Source organism: Epinephelus lanceolatus, chromosome 10, assembly GCF_041903045.1.
Source record: "Epinephelus lanceolatus isolate andai-2023 chromosome 10, ASM4190304v1, whole genome shotgun sequence".
NCBI classification, from domain to species: Eukaryota; Metazoa; Chordata; class Actinopteri; order Perciformes; family Serranidae; genus Epinephelus; species Epinephelus lanceolatus.
The window spans coordinates 2,751,064-2,771,649 of NC_135743.1; the positions used below are offsets into that span (position 1 = coordinate 2,751,064).

At 42.5% G+C, this 20,586-nt stretch overlaps 1 protein-coding gene across 1 annotated transcript in view; it reads right to left on the reverse strand.

Moving 5' to 3' along the window:
* nek11 (NIMA-related kinase 11) overlaps window positions 1-20,586 on the reverse strand; it is a 119,432-nt gene that overhangs the window by 80,560 nt on the left and 18,286 nt on the right. The window contains exons 3-5 of the mRNA XM_078171275.1: window positions 12,268-12,433; window positions 2,124-2,242; window positions 1,726-1,790 (exon numbers count right to left, since the gene is read on the reverse strand). Of these exons, the coding sequence (XP_078027401.1) occupies window positions 1,726-1,790; window positions 2,124-2,242; window positions 12,268-12,433 (350 nt within the window). The remainder of the gene's footprint in view (window positions 1-1,725; window positions 1,791-2,123; window positions 2,243-12,267; window positions 12,434-20,586) is intronic.

The following is a 20,586-nucleotide window of genomic DNA, read 5'->3' on the forward strand; positions in this document are numbered from 1 at the left end:
ACTGAGCGATCTACAAGACCATCATTTGTCTAAAAAACTAAGTGTTCAGAGATTTACAGAACAGATGCACAATACTGGAATATATGCTGATATGTAACAGCTAATGTGGCTGATAACTAACATCAGTATATCAAACTGCTGACACAACCAAACAACAAACAACCACATCATAACAAAAACGTAGCCTGGTAAAAACTGCGGATGAATAAGATTTGCCGTCTAAATGATTTAACGTCCGCCCGTCGCTAGTCAGCACCAGAAATATTAGTTGGTTAAACCAATAAGTGCTTAACTGTCATGCAGCCGCCCGCCACTAGTGGGTGCTACAGAGCCGTCAGACAGCAGTCCCCCTCCCCGCGGTAATGCTGCAGTAGACTGGAGGTTTAAACTGGAGAGATGTCCTCTCACAAAACCAGCACGGTTTGGCAGCACTTTGATGTAGAACATGAATTCAGCAGCAATGAATCTTTTTTGAGACGTTATATTATTTGTTAACTTTAAGAGTTGTTGTCAGATAATGTGCAGGTTCACATTCATACTGCACGCAGCAACATGCCTCTTAATTATAATCTACATATTGTTTTATTAACTTTAAAGTGAAGTGCATCGTTTCTGTCAGATAATGTGCAGGGTTCAGTGTGCCCCACATTTCAGAGGCAACTTATTTATTTTAGATGTTATTTTAGTGGTTAACTTTTGACTGAGTTACATGTTCACATTCATACTGCACGGCACAAAGTCTCGTACTTCAACGGCATTTAAAATCCAACATGGTTGTTGAAGATTGTGATTAAAGGCTTCAAAGAGCTCTGAATGCACACCGTGTTTTGGGCCAATGTTTTAAATACTTAACAATACTTAACAATAAATTGTGCCCCCCCGTGGATGACGGCGCCCTCAGCATTCGCCTACACTGCCTATTCTACAGGACGACACTGGTGTGTGCAGCCTTACATCTGTCATCATTGTGTAAACTGTAAACAGGTCTATAAGCAATAACTCATAGAGTTATACAGTGACAAGTCTGCAGGTGTTGGATTTATCAGCCTCGCCCGACTCTGGCTGCTCGAAGTGAAGACATCAAGTTTATTGAGTTAGTGAGATTTTTATAGCAGCAGCGCCGATCATTTAGCGGTGAGACGGCGCCCTGTTGAATTCATAACGGGGAAATACTGCCAGTGTATATGTGGTGGTGTAAACAGAGATTTAAATATCCACAGCTCATTTCATGCTCTAACACTTGCATGTCTGTGTGTGTGTGTGCGTGTGTCAGTGTAAACTGAGATGCAAATATACAAATTTATTTTCTCAGTCAGCTGAGTAACTTTCAGCTGATCCACAGCCTCTCTGCTCCGTGTGTGTGTGTGTGTGTGTGTGTGTGTGTGTGTGTGTGCAGCTGGTGATCAGAGTTTGGTAAAAGTCCAAAACTGCCGACAGCAGGAAGAATCTGCTGAGCTAACACTCCAAATATAAACTGGTTCTCTCTGTTTAATATGGACTCATCATTAACCGCTGGCACGCTTCTATTTATGATTCACTTTTAGGAGTTTCTGTTGTGAGGGGGGGGTGGGGGCTTTGAACGCAGCACAAGAGACCCTGAATACACACACACACACACACACACACACACACACACTCATATAAACACACATGTATGCTCTGTGAGATTTCAAACAAATATTGAGAGAGTCCCATGAGCCTTTGCAGCAGCAGGAGGAAACTCACCGATTTTAACGAGGTTTCGCTTCAGGAAGACGTTCTTGGCCTTCAGATCTCGGTGGAGGATTCGCCTGCAGAGAGCAGCGCAGCGTCAAGACAACAGGACAAAAGCCAATCACGTTCATTTATCAGTCCCGCAGTTTAGCGATGGACAGCACATGTGACAGGCAGAGGCTGACCCTGTCTGGTCCCAGTTCATTTCATCTATTGACTAGTTGACCTTTGACCTGCAGCCGTCCGCTGTGACGCTGCGAGCTTCCTAATGGAGCTCATTACACTTATTATCCAGAAAATGTTAAATATGCACGAGAGCAGAAAGAAGAGGAGGAAAAAAGAAAAAAAGAACATGCACTCAAGGAGGCAGTGGGAGAAATGCATGTTGCCATGGCAACCGTATCCCCCACCTGTCATGCATGTAGTGAAGGCCGAGCAGCAGCTGGACGAGCCAATCGACGACCTGGATTTCTGGGAGGCTCCGCCCGGCGCATCTCACCTCCTCCAGCTTACAGTCCAGATCCCGATCCTGACGGAGGGAGGGACAGGAGGCAGGCTGAAGTTAACACACATGACGTGGGTCAGAAACATGTGAAGAGTTTCATATTGATCTGATGAACTGTCACAGAGTCCAGAGGAGGAGGAAGGTGTCGTTTCTTCTGACGGCACAGAAACACTAAAGAGGATCTGTTTTATTTTTTACTATGTTTCTATTCATCTTCAGTCAAGTCTGCTCTATTTATACAGCAAGGAATCTGTGTGTGTGTGTGTGTGTGTGTGTGTGTGTGTCCGCATATCTCAAGAAGCATTTGAACACACGACACATTTAACATCAATAAACTTTGAATATACAAGTGCACAGCAGTCTCGGGGCTTCAGGGCTCTGATTCACTTTTACTGCTGGTTGTTGGTAACAGTAATTGGACTTGCACTTGTACAGAGCCTTTTTAGTTTTGCGACAGCCATCAGGAGCATTATGGGGTTCAGTATCTTACTCAACATGTGGACTGGAGGTGCTGATCCTCCGATTAGTGGATGACCTGCTCTACATCCTGAGCCACAGCTGCCAGATAAACATATGCACAACCGAACCCTTCTTCACTCTCCTGGAATCAACGAACAGGAGCAGATAGCTCACAGGAACAACGCCACTCCATCACTGCAACTCAAACTGTGTCAGTTTGCCGTACTGACATATAACACTAAAAACATTAAAATATTTCCGCTAATTTAACCCATGCCTAACTTAACAGTAAATCTGAGGTGTTTCTGACAGCAACTAGCCGCGACTTAAAGGAAAACTTCACTCACATGTTGACGATTAGTCATGTTGTGTTATCTTGAATTTGTGAAGAAAACCTTGTTTTTCTCACATGGCTCTACAGAAAACAGTGAACATACTGGTTTATTGATTAATTGAGGACCAAATGTTACAATAGCAAACTATATCAAAACATCCAAACTCTCACAACTCATGCAGAACAAACAAAAACCTGTCTGTCTTTGAAGAGAGCAGATGAGTTTCTCTTTCAGTTCAGTGTTAAACACAAAGGTTTTAGTTAAAATGGGGTCTGCCCATTGGTCCGACATCCCATTGGTCCGACAGCCCATTGGTCCGAAATCATCATGATGCCCTGTGGTTAAGGTCTGGTTAGGTTTAGGCACAAAAACCACTTGGTTAGGGTCAGGAAAAGATCATGGTGTGGGTTAAAATGAAAAAGAAAGTGACAGACACATAAGCCGTGAGCCTGCTCCGCCTCAAGCTTTGGTGTGGGAATAAAGCACGGGAGCAGCAATACATTGTGTGCGACAAATCCTGATTTCTCCTGCTTCGCCTCAAGCCTTTCCCAGCTGACCCAGAGCCGTCGCGGCGCACCATCAAGGCAGAAATACGCCCGCCGGGAGCCGTTGAGCACCGCGGAGAGCTCCCCACACAACCCGGACCCCAGAGTTAAAGGGAGATTTCGGTTTATTTCAACCTGTCTCCTATCGTCCTAAATTTGTTTCAAGTGACTAGTGACATAAAAATAATAGTTAGCATGTTAGCCGTTAGCCTAGATACAGCCGGGGCGTATAGTAGCGTCAGACCTGTTAAAACCTAAGTGAACGGGCAACCTTCAAGTGCAAAGTTAGTCCACTAAACAAGCTTTTTTTCCACAAAGACCGCCTCATATCGTTAGGATAAATGTCAGAGAACATATAGAAAACGACATGTAAACGTGTTGTCTTACCTTACCGGTGTGCTGCCATGATTGTTTACCATCTAGCTCTGCTTTCCAAAGCGCGGCCGAAATATATCTGGCGAGCTCTAGATAAAGCCCAGCTGGATACTACTCCAGGTGGAGGTGTCTCGTCCTCGGTCACATCCAGACCTTGAAAATAAGGCTGCAACCGGTCCCATTCCTTGCAACAGAGGCATTCCTCTTCTGTGGGCACTGGGGCACAGCATTCACAGGTACACCACCAATCTCCAGAGCTACGCAGCCTTGCAGCAGCCATTCCTCCTCTCTCGTCCTCTACCTGTTGCGCCTCTCTCTCTCTCCTCCTCCGTTCTTCAATTTCATGAAGCTCTTCGTCAGTGTGTTCTGGCTCAAATAAATAAGGGCGGCCATCAAACTCTGCAAAATCAAATTCCTCCTCCACAAAGTCGAAGTCTGGCAAAAAGTCAGCCATTATTCTATAAATCTTTCATAAAATAAATGAATGAACTTTTCAGGCTACTGTCCGGTTCTGCCTTCCAGCTGTTGCTGCTTGTTCTCGCGAGATTTCAGGCACGATATGAGATCGCTGCTTGTTCTCGCAAGATTTCGGCCGCGCTTTGGAAAGCAGAGCTAAATGGTAAACAAACATGGCAGCACACCGGTAAGGTAAGACAACACGTTTACATGTCGTTTTCTATATGTTCTCTGACATTTATCCTAACGATATGAGGCGGTCTTTGTGGAAAAAAAGCTTGTTTAGTGGACTAACTTTGCACTTGAAGGTTGCCCGTTCACTTACGTTTTAACAGGTCTGACGCTACTATGCGCCCCGGCTGTATCTAGGCTAACGGCTAACATGTTAACTATTATTTCTATGTCACTAGTCACTTGAAACAAATTTAGGACCTCTTGTTATTAATTTCCCTTTAATAACAGGAGGTTATGGTGTTTCATTCTCTTCTCTCTATGACACTTGTATCTCGACCAGTAGCCTACTTTTGTTGCGTTTGCTGATCCTCTATGGTTCACAAATACAGTATAGCCTAGTATAATCACATATTGGAACAACGAGACGTCGGACCAATGGGCTGTCGGACCAATGACATGGACCCGTTAAAACTCGGGTTTGGGAAGTACTGAGCATACGATCGGATAAATGAGAGTTGGATTATACTGCAGGAGTTGTTTGATTTGTTTCCTACTGCTAAATGCTAAATGTGTTCGCCAAGTTAGTTAGAGCAGTCTGGTAAGTTCAGAAAATTAGATCACTTTACTACGATGCAGCCTTTAAAACCAAGAAAAGAAAACACTTTAGATATTACGATATCCATATCATATCATGATGTCGATAAAATATTGATGTATAGCCCAGTCTTAACTCAAATTAAATGAAATTTATGATCTACGCCAATCGTAAGCCTGGAGGGGTTCATGTGTTTGATCATGTGTAAGTGTGTGAGTGTCTGCTGCTAATCTTGCAAACTACTGGACCAATTAGCCTCAAATTTGTGTGCACGTGTGTGACTGTATGTTCAAGGACCTCTCACAGTCCAAAGTTTTCCAAATATCGTCTCAGCAACAAACTTTACAATCTGTTGCAGGACACATGTTGGCGTTCGTCATGGTTCAAAAACTGACATGCATGGAAAACTTTGGTCTCATTTTCAGCCAGAGCATCTGCAGATTAATTCTTCATATATACAGAGTTGTACTTCATGTCTCCATCTGCTGGTGGGCCGTCACGATAAGAGTATGCTTGTATAATATGATGTTAATGTCACTACAGAAGAGACTTGATGATCACTGAAATTAGGTGGGAAATAGTGGATATATCGATATCAGTATCGGCCAAATGAATATATATATATCAGCATATTGGATATCGGTATGAAATCCAATATTGTCCATCGCTACCAGAGTGTTTAAGCTGCCTACTTTTGTGCCTCTACCATCAGTAGTTAAGTCAGCATGCTGTGTAGTAAATGCTTAGTTTTTTTTGTCAGTTTTAATTGTTGTTACATCCTTCTTTCTTGTGCTGCAGCCTACAGAGAAAGTTAGTACCATTAAAGTCCAGATATGAACAACACACACATACATTCATCCTCATAATTATATTTTATCTATATTTCACATACAGTACTGTAAACTCGACCTGCTCTGTCAAAAATAGATGTGGCGTGTATTTTTAATAGCTTTTGGGACGCTTTTGAAACGAGCTGTGGTGCGTCTTAAGAACAGCGGAGAGTGGCCGTGATCAGCTCGGGCGGCCTCCTGGTGAAGATCTGCCTGTGCACTTCTCTAGTTTCACAATTAGACTCATTATAAATAAATAAAATGTGATTAGTATGAATAGGAAAGCAAGGGGGAAAAGACCAGAAATACATTTACACAGAGGTTATAAGTTGTAAGCAGCCCCAGATGCAACAGAGGAAATAAAAGTGCAGCGGAGAAACTGATCGAAGGAACAGGAGAACAACTGTTTTTAATTTGGATTTGAAAGCAGACGTTGGGGCACATTTGAGATCAGCACAGTGAAGGCTGCTGAAGACCACGAGTATTAAATAAACAATGGTGTTCGAATGTCTTTCTAAATCCGGCCGCCCTTTTCAAACCATCTGACGTGAGACACATAACACACTGCTGAGAAAGGTTTTGATCCGAAGGTGGATTTTTTATTATTAGCATTAATGTGAGTGAGGTCTGATGTGTAGATGGATCAGGTACGGTGTGTTCTCACATCTCTGTAAATACAGTTTAAAATCTTCCATGTGAATAAAAGGCATGCATGCATTTTCTGTTTCATAACCAGGCTCAATTTCTTTATTCAGTTTCTTCTCTAATGGGCTGCAGTGAAAGCCTGGAGTCCTCCACAGCTCCGCAGGGGATTGTGGGTAATGGTCTGATCAGAAACAATAGCTCTGAGGGTCTCCGAGTGCATGAGAGCTTTGATTGGACAGAGTACATGTTTCAGTGTGTGTGTGTGTGTGTGTGTGTTTCCCTCTTTTAAAATCAAACTATGAAGAATCAGCTGTTCTTGGTGAGAAATGAATCCTCAGAGCTGATGTCGCTTCCTGTCTGTTTGTATTTATACTGATGCACAAATGCAATAAAAGATAAAAACAAGTTAACCAGCAGAGAAATGAGTGAAGCTCAGAGGGGGAATTAAAGCCTCGGGCGATGCTGGAGCTGCAGAGTGTCATTGAGCTGCAGGGGGAGGACAGCTGATAACGAGGGGGGGATCACCACAGAGTGACGTGTACGAGGAGAAAACACCGTGTGTGGGAGGGAGAGCGAAATATGAGAGTGGAGATGAAGGCAGCGTGAGATTCATTAGTGTGGAGGAGAGAGGAGAGAGAAAGGAGACAGTACCTACTGTAATCAAGAAAGCCGAGATGAAAAGAAAAGTAATGAAAAGATGAAAACACAGAGAAAGATGGAGGGGGAGGGGAGAGACTCAATTTCACATTATTGCTTCATTTTCTCTTTCACCTCACAGATGATAGATTTGAAAAAATGAGGTGAGAAGAAGCAACAGTGAGCGGAGAGGCAGAGACACTGATACACTCTGCTGTGAATCTGCAGATTTTCAGCCTCTTTTAGGTCCTAGTTTTGTTTTCCTCGCCCTTTTTACACAAAGATGCCGCTATACTGCCGCCAGGAAGTCTCTTCTTTATATTGCCTTTGCATTTTTAAACAGAGCTAAACACCAGCAGCATTACTGTGTGATATTAGACAGCACTGCAATGGCAAATGGATTTATTGTGTCAGAATTTTAAAACCCCTGTGAACATGTCAGTGTGAGTGAAATGGTCCTGCAGTGAATGTGTCACAGTGGGACTAACACACCCAGATCATGTGACTCCTGCATGTATACAGTCAATCAGACCCAAACTGGCCGAGGCGCTCTGAGCATGCTCCACAGTTTCCGCCCCGGGCTTTGACCCGGAAGTCCAATAGCATTAAATGTGTAAGAGAAGAAGAAGCCGGTAACAACATGGAGAAATCTACATCCAGAGCCGTGACTTTTTGGACGCACCAAATGTACAGAGCTGTAAAGTTGTCCACCATGGTAGCAGTTAGCTGCTAGCTAACCGTAGCTAACTTGTTTGTCCATTGTTTGGTCTGTGACGTAATAGGTCAACAGGAAAAAGGTCCAATACTAACAAGCTGAAAGGGGGCATATCTCCACCTATCGTAGAGGAGTCGCACATACTTGGCTCAATAAATGGATTCCCCTCCCGTGCTTGTATACTGGGACAAGGACAGTAGGCCAGTTAGATGTCCTCGCCCAACTGGGACTGTAGCTCCACTTCACTGTGACTGGAAACGTACACGTCGGCAGCTCTATCTAAACAATAACAATTGCATAACATTAATAGCAATCTACCATCTCTCTAATATGACGGCTGATCTTGTCCTCTACTCGGAGGCGAAGGAGTCCTCTGACCTCATTGTTTTTCCATTTTGTGGACATTCTCCAGTCACACACATATCCTGCCCATGGTCCCGTCCTGCTGGCTGTCCTTTTTACACAGACGTCATTTTGGTGTTAAAGGCGAGACAACTCTGTGCCCCATTCCATGATGGGGCAAGGCGGAATAACGGCATGAAATTCCCGACCCGAAGAGGCAGTGTAAAAGGGTCTGTGCTCTGGTTCAGTCTCAGTGTTTTCATTAAACAAGAGTTCTGATTCGCCAAATTTATAACTTGCAGTATGTAATTACTAACATTAGATAATTTCCTTTTGTATTAATGGGTAACTTTGTTTTTATTCTATGTTATTCTTTTTTTCCTGAACGCTATTTTCCCATGTTCTGTCTCTAAAAGCATTTTCACACTGAACAGTTGTGGGGACTCTCTGAGAGGAACCGTCCACTGGGAGCTCCCACGAGAACTAAATACCATCAAGGGCTTTTTCTCTGAATGCTTTCACATCCAAAACACTAAAGTGACGGACTGTAAGCTTGCCAGCAGTTGGTATAGCAACATCATTTTCACTTTGACGAGTCAAAATCACTTTGTATTTGCCCCGCTGCATATTTCCTCAGTAAAGCCTCGACTTCTCTGTCACTCTGTCTGTCTGTCTGTCTGTCTGTCTGTCTTCCACTTTTTTTTGTCACAAGCTGTTGTGTGTGTTTTGTGTTGTCTGTTGTTTACACGGCTAAGAGGTTTCTTTAAATGCCAGTTGCCAGTGCTGCGTCAGCTGTGTTTGACCAGTCAATGTACACTCATGTCGTCTGGACCAATTACTCTACACTTGTGTGACTCATGGCTCCTCTTATGCTGTGAGAGTACATACTCGGAAACAGGAACTAAAAGTCTCTTAAAATGATGGTTTCTAGGTCTTGCGGTGCAAACATAACCAAAAAAAAAGGGGTTCTGAGAGCTATGAAAACGTTCCTTCAGTCTGAAAATGCCTCAAGTGACTAATGGGCCAATATTTTTTGAAAGTGTTCCAGTATTGAGTAACAACAGGCTGCAATAGGGCAATGTGCACATCAACCTATGTCTACTAAAAGTACTTTTATGCCACTGACGGGCTCAGGTTGTTATTGTAGGTGTCTGAAAACATGGAAAGGGTCCGTACAGGGATAGACCTTTATATTAAGCAGTAAGATCCTCTTTGTTTAACCAGAAACAGCCCCAAAATTGCGATCAGCAAATCCACTAAACTCAATTCAAATAAACAGTAAAAGAAGTACAAAAAGGATCTTTAACTCTTTAACAGAAAAGTCAGTTATTATGCAATCTGAGCTGACTGGCTGCAAAAACTTTTGTCTCCATGAGTCAGATACAAAACGTTGGGAAATAGTGTCCTGATCAAAAGATACCCTTTAGTTTAGACACATTTCACTCATCAAAACAAATACCTGTGTACATCAGACCATTTGTGCAGCCTGCATGTGAGCAGCGCTGCCCCGCGTGAAGGAGTTCAAGTATCTCAGGGGCTTGTTCATGACTGAGGGTAACATGGAGCGTGAGATTTGCAGGTGGATCGGTGCGGTGTCAGCAGGAATCAGGGCCACTGAGGGGAAGAGGGAGCTGAGCTGAAGGACAAAGCTTTCGATTTAGGTTTTCCTGGCACATCCGACTGGTAGGAGACCCTCGGGTCAACCCATAACACGCTGGAGAGATTATATAAATCATCTGGCTCGGCCATGCCTCTGGATCCCCCAGCAGGAGCTGGAAAATGCTACAGGGAGAGGACACCTGGGGCCGTACTCACAAACATTCTGAATATCCTCTCAGAGAGCTCCTAACTTAGCCTAAAAACTTTAGCAAGGAGTCCTGGCTTAGGAGGGATTTAGCTAAGTTATCAAAGCAACTCTGAGCGAGGAAGACACAGCAGCTTTTACCTCAGTGAGGAGGTGTGGTTGAACCGTTGCTAGGTGTGATGCATTCCTTTAACAGATGTGATTGGCTGTCACAGACAGGCCCGTCTGTGAGCCTGCAAGGGGTGAGGACACCCAGTGGAGATGACATGAACTGCAGACTGTGAAAGTGTTAGTGTGATCACTGCTGATGGAAGGTTGAGACAGACCTAAGTCATCACTGATGCACTGCTGCATTTTTTCAGTTTTTCAAGTATCTTAATATTGTGATCATTTTATTTCTGCCATTATGATGATACTGTGTTGGGTGGGAAAGGCGTGCATATCCCTAATTAGATCGACTACAGATATTCTCCCTGCACAAATCTAATCTATTTATTCACTGTCGTTCAGTGTTTAGAGAGCGTTTCTCTGACCTCTTTGTGTTTCTGCCATTTTCTCCTCAGCTCAGGAAACTCTTAAGTCTCTTAAAAGTCCTCCTCCCTGCTCCTAACAGTTTTTCACCTTAGGAGCTCTTTTAAGGGTTAAGATGGTTTGTGAATTACTTTTATCTACCTACTCTTAACTTTAAGGGGAAATTCTGGGAAAACATCACAATTCTAAGAATTTTCTTAGAATTTCATCACTAGGAGTGACTCTTAGTGCGAGAAGGCTTTGTGAATACGGCCCCTGGAATACCTCAGTTCGTCTGATGTCATTGTGTCATTTAATAAAATTAAAGTTTAACCATTTATATAAACAATTCCCAAAATAGGGAGGCTACTGTCAAAGTCCTTAAGATCAGTGTGCTTTGTTGTACTTGCTTGCGGCCTTTTTTGAGGCCTTGATGATTTCTGGGGAGGGCTCCCACGTGAAGCAGGACTCCAGGCCAGCCATCTTTATTGTCATTATTGATGACAGGGTTCCATCCAGAGCCAGGCTGTTCCTGGTTTTAGTCTCTCTCTCTCTCTGCATCTGCATTGGAGTGGGGTAACACCAGGACCAGCTTTGCAATGGTGGCAAGCCTCATGAACAGACTTAACCCTGTCAGCTATGAAGAATGGACCAAGAACAAGAAAAAAAATCTCACATTCCTTTGAAAGATGAGTAAAGTTTGATCATTAATTTTGTCTAAAACAAAATGTACGCACCTACTGTATATGATGCTTTATACATACATAACAAATTATTCTAATTTGTATATACTACTATATATACAGTAATTAATATACAATTATAAAGCAGCATAGAGGAATGGTTTTGTATAGATAAAACAGACAAAATTAATTAGGCATCAACCTACAGTATACTTTTACAGCTGCACTGAAACCTCAAAATAATATGTACAAAGCTCTCGAAATGCCTTTAAATGATCTCACAACACACAAAAAACAAATATGCAAACGTTACTTAAAGTTTAAGAGCACAAACACTTACATACATACCTGAAAAGAGCGGGGGAAATCAGTCTTCTTATTATTCTTCTTCTCCTTCTTCTTCTTCTTCTGAGTGCAATCCCGGTGTCAATTGGGCCACAGTGGCACCAACATCCAATGTAGCGGTCGGGAGGTGTATTGCGCATTGAAACAGGGACTTATTTTTGTTTTGGCTCAGACGGACACTTCAGCGTGAGAAATCAGGGGTGTGGCGTGAGAGTATGTGAAGCCAGTCAAATGTGTGTGTCTCACGGCCAATGCGTGAGAGTTGGCAGCCCAGTGTCAGTTGGATGCAGTCACTACCTCAGCTGCGGACTTAAAGGCGAGACTAATCTGTGCCCCCATTCCACAATCATACCTTTTACACAGAACAGCAAGGCAGAATAACAGCGCAACATTCCTGCCTTGAACAGTAAAAGAGGCCACTGATGGATTTTGATGAGTTCATTTTGTAGAATAAAAAAGGGTTTTGTAGATTTCTCAAAGTAATGAACCAATATAGCGTTGGCATCAGAAACAGTGCAACCCAAACAATCCCAAAAAATATTCAGATGAAGACTCAAGGTCGATCACCAGGTGATGGTCTGACAGAAGTGTTGGTGTTACCTGGCAGTACTCAGTGACGATGCAGAAAGCGTCTCTCTCCAGGAAGCTGTGGTAGAAGGTGAGGATGGCCGGGTGGTGCAGCTGAGACAGCAGCTGGGCTTCCTGCGTTGCTCGGACCGTCTCGTCAGGTCGAAGGTCACCCAGAGGAATCTGCTTCAACACCTTCCTGGAGGAGGCGGAGGTCAGAGTTCAAACAAGAGAGAGACCAGCTTTCTACTTTCACTTCCAAACAAGTTGCAGTACAACTCTTTAAATCTTAAACTTAAAATCATGGTACCATCTCGTACTGTAGATGGAGGGAGGTAACACACGCCAGCCATGCACCAAAAGTCAAATGAAGTGTATTAATCTCAAAAGGATTTACAGTCTGTACATCATAAGGCACCCTCTGTTCTTAGAGGGTTTAACTGGATCAGGGAAAACACTTTATATCACAGGACGGTTCTCTCTGCCAGGACAGACAGGAAGTCAACGTTTGTACAGAGAACACCAAAAAAAAAACTAATCACATGGGAAGAATTCACAAAACAATATTTTATTCGCCATGCAGAGAGAAGTCAGCAGAGATTTCCCTAACTACAAAGTTAACTCCTAAACATATGGCTGACACACGTCCACACTGGGGAGCACGGACGTGGGGTTGACTTGGATTGACTCAAAATGATGGCATGTTATAAGAGTCCCAAATGGTTTTGTGACTGTAAATTCAAATGACTGATCCTGGAAAGGAATTTTAAGCAAATAATATGAAAAGGGGGACTATATTCAGTCCGTATTCCAGTTAATTAAGAGTCTTTTATTGTAAGCTGCTAAACGTGCAGAAATGTGTAATTTATCTACAGGCAGGCATTTAATTCAAGAAAATAGTTTAAATAATAAAAGAATACTGACTGGGTTTAAATGGAAAAAACAACTGCTTCCAAACTTCACAAAACTGACTGACTTAAATTACTGCTTTGTTTTCCCTGAAATTAGCACTAAAATATATCTTGCCAGGAAAGCTGAGTGAAATTATGAGGAAATTATAGACCGGTCAAATACAGGAGAAGTTGTAGAGCTGTTTTTATGATGACAGTAGCTGATAATAGTTGTTAACATGTCAGTCTGGACCAAAGTGGTGAACAACCAATTACCCTGCCATCCCTACAACTGCTAAAAATAACACTTTAACCTTTTTTTTTTAATGGAAAATGCAAATGTCCTCCATTTGCACGAGAAGTGCACTTTTCTTTTTAATTTTAAGGATTTTTGGTCAGTTAAATACATTCGTTTCAGCGTATTACAATAACAAAACTACACCCTGCGTAGATCTGAAGAGGTTTTTGCACACACCTCTGCAGGATTAGGCTTCACACAGTGGGTTAAACTAGGATGTGCACACGTCCACACTGAAATGAACCTGGAGTTTTCAGAGTGAAGCGGCTGTTAAGTGTCTGTTTCTGAGTCATCCTCACATCCACACTGAAGGACAGGCTGCACAATGCTAAAAGACGAATGGTGGAGCAGTGTGGGTATCAAACCTCTGTCCTCTCCACCTTCACCTCCACCTCCCCCAGAGAGAGGAGGTTAATCATCTGCTCCTCGCTGAGTGAGCGCTGCCTCTCATCTTCTCTTGTTAAATTGGTGAGCAGGATCAGCAGGTGAAGTGGAGGCTCAGGTTTATTAGCACAGTGCTGCTTTCCACGTCCATCTTAACTTTCTGAACAAAGCACCAGGCAGACTGCTGAAATATGACCCACTCACTGCCTTCAAATAATCATCTGTCGTCCTCTCTGCCTCCAACATCCCGCACTGTGTTTTTGCATAGTCTCTAGAAACTAAAATGAGCGTGTTGTTAGAAAACCTTTAGCAGGTTTAGTTAAACAGCTTAAACTGCTGAGTGACATAAGGTTTGATAAGAGTGTGTTACATTTTATACTTGAAGGAAATAGAATATGGTGTGATATTTATTTATTAATGGTACAATAAAGCCGTTAGCAAACCTTCAGTAGGTCCAGTTTAGCAGCTAAATGACTTTGATTTAGGTTAGCTAACAGTTCAGCAGCTGTAAAACAAATACATTTTGATAAAATTGTTCAGTTTAACAGCTTAAATGTGTTCTCTCAGTTTTGCTAACAATTGTTAGCAGCTAAACCCCTTTGGTTTAACATTAGGTTAGCCAACAGTTTGCTCAGAAACTCCTGTGATTTAATGTTGGGTTAGCCAACAATTAGCAGCTAAACCACCTTGGTTCAGATTAGCTAACAGTTCATCATAGAGCTTCAGGACAATGACCACAAGAGGGAGTTAAACCACCTTTGAACATTATTTAACATTAGAAAACAGATGGGATATCAAATATAGACTGATGTACCAAGTACATTATATACACAGTAAACCTCTGATAATTAAAATTTGCACACACAAATAAATATCATCCTGAATTCACAAATTCTTTATTTATTATTGCTTTTTATGCACTCATCTAACTTTTTTCTTTTAGTTACAGGACTGATGTTTTCCTAACCAGAAAAAAAAACACATTACCCTGCTCTGCCTCTGATTGGCTAGTACTCGTTGCCATCAGGGTCAGAGCCAATTAGAAGCAGGATGCGGGTGGGAAAAAACTCTGCTGTCTCCTGTGTGTATGGGGAAAGGGGAGGGACAGAGGGAACAGGCAAGACAAACTATCCTACGTTTAAATAACATATCAAAAATATCTGCTTGACAACTTATTATGGAGCTGGGAACAAGCCCAAATAAGCAACTACGCTTTAGAGATAAGCCCAAAAAAACCCGCGACTACCAATATTTGTAAGCGACTTTACAGAAAAACAAGCCCAAAGTCGCTTGGCAACACTGCCATTTATAAATACAGTTAAAACCACCGTAGTAATAGTAAAATGTTGGTGTGTAGTCTGTTTGTGTTTTTCTACATTTTGTATTTACATGTGTAACGTTAATAATCCGTGTGGTGGTTTGCAGACATTTGGTTTGGTCGGTTTGGTTTCTGCATGATGTTGCTTTCATTATTCAACATATAACCTCACCTGTGCTGTCAGCAGTCCTCTGCAGGATGTTAATGAGTCAGGTGTGTGAACAGTCACCTGAAGGTCCTGGGAGAGACCAAGTGGTAAAACAGGAAGGGGTGTTTGTTGCTCTTTCAGCAGACTGATTATTTTTTATTTGTAGTGTGTTTAGTGACCTATGGTAATTTATGGTTTGGGCTGTTTTGTAATGAATGATACTTCTTTTTTAATTAATTTCTTGTTACTTGTGTGAGTTTTAATGGTAAAGTCGTGGTTAGACACCCCCGTGTGCTGTGGTGGGGTCCAGGTCAGAGCCAGGTCGAGCTATAAAAGCTTACTTTTGTAAAACTGCAGTATGATTAACCAGAACCATGTTTGCTGTGTGTAGCGTTATTGTTGGGATAAAACTGTAAATTTAGCAGCTAATCATTGTCTTCACACAGATTTATTTCAGGTAACATTATTAATTAATGAATCCTCTCAGTCACAGCTGCTCTTTGTGGCACTTTCTTTCATGTTTGATGCTTTCAGGGAAACAGAGTTCAGGTTGATGCTGACAGAACATCAGTCATCAGTCACGGAGCTGCTCCAGGCCTCGTCGACCTCGTTACGTCCGCCTCACACACAGGTACAACTCACACACACACACACACACACACACACATACACACACACAGAGTTTCCATAAATGTTGCCTGCTGCAGCTCTGATTGACAAAGTGAGTGAAAGAAACAGAGATCAAAGAGATTTCCGCTCCAACACAATTTAGATAATCTGTTCTCCTGATAACAGCCAGCAGATAAATACAGCATCAGAGGGCGCTGCTCCTTTAATAAGACGAATATGGTGCTATTTTGTAGTTTTGTTTTATCTAAACAGGAAATCTCTCAAGATAAAAGCATTTAGTCAAAGCCATTCAAAGCACATCCATTCAGATCACAGCTGACTGAGGAAGCTTTAATACAGAGAGTCTCAGAGATGAGTTAGTCTAATTAAAAAATATGGAGCATATTGGCTTTTCTTCAGCAAGAATTTAACACCAGCCTATGAAATATAATGTGATTTATTTGAATGAATCAAAGCTGTAAACCCTGAGACCCGTGAGAGGAAGCAGGTCGTCCATTAGTCACAAGGTCGGCAGTTCAGTCTGTTGATGGTGGGCCATCCCAGGATGTTAATGACTTTGAAAAGTGCTTTGGGTAGAAATGGGACATAAATGCACTCTGCATAAAAGTTGGAACCCTAAACCAAAGTTCTGATGCAATAAATTTGTGTGCAGATATTTCACATAAATACTCATGCTCACTTCTCCTGCTCTGTTTCATTTTCTATTTCCTCATCTGGCCAGAAATCTGCAGCGACAACAATCACACTGACTTTTTGTACTTCTCCACAAAAGAAAGTTTGGGGGTTCACTGACCAGAGTGTGTTGCCCTTTAGGCTCTGCAACATGTTGGACATCAATTCTGTTTGTATGTTTACCTACAAAAAGTAATGCACCAGAATTCGTATATAACCCACGTGATCGTGAAGGCTGTGGTCACTTGACAAATGTGCTGATGGGAGTAAAGAAGGAAGTAGCATAAAGAGCAAAAGTCCACATAAGGAGGCAGGTTGAACAAACGACTTCCCCCCAGGAGACCACTGTTAGTGTCACGTGTGAAACCAAAGGGAGCTTTGAGTTATTTTAAGGTATGTCGTCACATTACGTGAAGTGCGTGACTTAACGTTAAATGTAATGTAACAATGATCAACCATGATTCTTTCCCCAATCCAAACCTATATAACTTTACTTCAGTTCATCCTGCAGCGCTAGTTCTGCTTACCAAAAGTGTCCCACTAGGCGGCTCACATTCCATGCCCGGCTCCAAGCCAGCGAGCATACAGTACAGGCCAAAAGTTTGGACACACCTTCTCATTCAATGCGTTTTCTTTATTTTCATGACTATTTACATTGTAGATTCTCACTGAAGGCATCAAAACTATGAATGAACACATGTGGAGTTATGTACTTAACAAAAAAAGGTGAAATAACTGAAAACATGTTTTATATTCTAGTTTCTTCAAAATAGCCACCCTTTGCTCTGATTACTGCTTTGCACACTCTTGGCATTCTCTCCATGAGCTTCAAGAGGTAGTCACCTGAAATGGTTTCCACTTCACAGGTGTGCCTTATCAGGGTTAATTAGTGGAATTTCTTGCTTTATCAATGGGGTTGGGACCATCAGTTGTGTTGTGCACAAGTCAGGTTAATACACAGCCGACAGCCCTATTGGACAACTGTTAAAATTCATATTATGGCAAGAACCAATCAGCTAACTAAAGAAAAACCAGTGGCCATCATTACTTTAAGAAATGAAGGTCAGTCAGTCTGGAAAATTGCAAAAACTTTAAATGTGTCCCCAAGTGGAGTCGCAAAAACCATCAAGCGCTACAACCAAACTGGCACACATGAGGACCGACCCAGGAAAGGAAGACCAAGAGTCACCTCTGCTTCTGAGGATAAGTTCATCCGAGTCACCAGCCTCAGAAATCGCAAGTTAACAGCAGCTCAGATCAGAGACCAGATGAATGCCACACAGAGTTCTAGCAGCAGACCCATCTCTAGAACAACTGTTAAGAGGAGACTGCGCCAATCAGGCCTTCATGGTCAAATAGCTGCTAGGAAACCACTGCTAAGGAGAGGCAACAAGCAGAAGAGATTTGTTTGGGCCAAGAAACACAAGGAATGGACATTAGACCAGTGGAAATCTGTGCTTTGGTCTGATGAGTCCAAATTTGAGATCTTTGGTTCCAACCGCCGTGTCTTTGTGAGACGCAGAAAAGGTGAACGGATGGATTCCACATACCTGGTTCCCACTGTGAAGCATGGAGGAGGAGGTGTGATGGTGTGGGGGTGTTTTGCTGGTGACACTGTTGGGGATTTATTCAAAATTGAAGGCACACTGAACCAGCATGGCTACCACAGCATCCTGCAGCGACATGCCATCCCATCCGGTTTGCGTTTAGTTGGACGATCATTTATTTTTCAACAGGACAATGACCCCAAACACACCTCCAGGCTGTGTAAGGGCTATTTGACCAAGAAGGAGAGTGATGGAGTGCTGCGGCAGATGACCTGGCCTCCACAGTCACCGGACCTGAACCCAATCGAGATGGTTTGGGGTGAGCTGGACCGCAGAGTGAAGGCAAAGGGGCCAACAAGTGCTAAACACCTCTGGGAACTCCTTCAAGACTGTTGGAAAACCATTTCAGGTGACTACCTCTTGAAGCTCATGGAGAGAATGCCAAGAGTGTGCAAAGCAGTAATCAGAGCAAAGGGTGGCTATTTTGAAGAAACTAGAATATAAAACATGTTTTCAGTTATTTCACCTTTTTTTGTTAAGTACATAACTCCACATGTGTTCATTCATAGTTTTGATGCCTTCAGTGAGAATCTACAATGTAAATAGTCATGAAAATAAAGAAAACGCATTGAATGAAAAGGTGTGTCCAAACTTTTGGCCTGTACTGTAGGTTGAGATCATTTCAGCCCCAAGACCTCTAATCATTCACTTTACCAGATAAAACTGTGAGACTCTGAGCGCCAGCTGTCCTGAGGGGAACTTCAGAGGGAACCATCTACGAGATGGTTCGATTAGTCTTTCGCACCTATACGCAGGTCGGAAAACCGATTTGCACGTCAGGACCGCTACTGGCCTCCACCAGAGTTTCCTCTGGCTTCACCCTGCCCAGGTATAGCTCATGATCTATGCCCACTGTGCGGGCGAGATGCGTGCAATATGGCTGCCACCTAAAAAACTTTTCAGCTATAACTTTTGAACCAGATGAGCTACAAATGTAAGCTTGGTGTCTATTTTGTTGATCATAAGAAACACACTGGAATGCTTATTTTTATGATTGGATGCATCTGGACCCCTAATTTGCATATTTCCAAGATGGCAGTTACATAAAATACGTTTCTTTTGGCAAACTTGGTGTCTATTTTATATTTTTAAGCATTAGAAACACATTGAAATATTCAGATTTATGATTTATTTTAAAATAATATCATCTTATGTTCATGCTCTCTAATTTGCATATTGCCAATATGGCCGCTTTCCCAAAACACATAAAGTAGACACCAAGCTTGAATGTGTAGCTCATCTGGTTCAAAAGTTTTAGCCGCAATGCTTTTCAAGTGGCAGCCATATTGGATTTTGCCACCATGGTCATCAGAATGCTAATCTGCGAACCCCCGATATCCAGATGTCGTCAACATGTATTAATCTATATTTGGACCAAATTTGGTGCTTTTATCACAAAATGAATGATTGTCTTGATTTTGCTGTGCCGCCACACTACTACCAAACTTTACTTTCCTAAACCTAACCTACGTAACTCTAGGTTAAGCATGTAACTTTACACCAAGTACGTGACATCACAATGCCCAACTACGACTCTTTTCTTAAACCTAAGCTAACTGATGGGGGGCTGATTCGCTTATTTGTTAGATATCAATGCACAATTGCAAATTGTCCCGCCAAAAAAAGCCTTCCTGTTAGAGTGTCTGTTCGCCTCCAAAAGGAACTACATTTCTTCTTCTCTGGTCAGTGTATATGGTTGGTTGATGTCCAATCAAAGTCTAGTTCAACCCTCCAGCAGCTTCTCTATGGTTGCATGTTGAAACCTTCAGACTGATTCACAGCTCAGAGTCGGAGCTGCTGACAGCTCAGCTTGTGTTTCTCTTCTCGCTTAGAAACTGAGGAACATTTCAGCTTTAATCAGAGTGTCACACTTCAAACAGGCCTTCACTTTAGTTGCATAGCAACAGAGAGTCGGCGCTCGTGGCTCCGCAAAGAGCTTCACACCGGAAAGAAGAGGAAACCCCCTCAGTGCAGATCGTAGTGGCGACTGAATGAAATAATTATAAATCCAGCCTGTAGATTTGATCTCCCAGCAGCCTCCTGGCTTCAGCAGAGAGTCAAAGCTGTTAGCATACTCTGTGGTCGTGACACTTCCTGTTTGGACTCGTTGAACTGACAGTTTCTCTCTTGTATCTGCAGAGATTTGTGACCCTCTGCTCCCTTGATGTGTCAAAACAAAAAGTGAAACATTTCAAGGTGTCAGAGGGGTTGATGGGAAAATTCTTGTTGTTGTCAAACACTGAAATGACTTATAAATGTCATGTTTGCTGCAGGTCTGATGGTGCCAACTGAAAGTCCAAAAAAAAGCACTGAACAGCCTCCTGAAGCACGAACTGTCACAACAATCTGCTGATAGTTTAGAAGTGAAGAAAGGTTTATAACAGTTCAGCCTGCAGCTGTTTGTC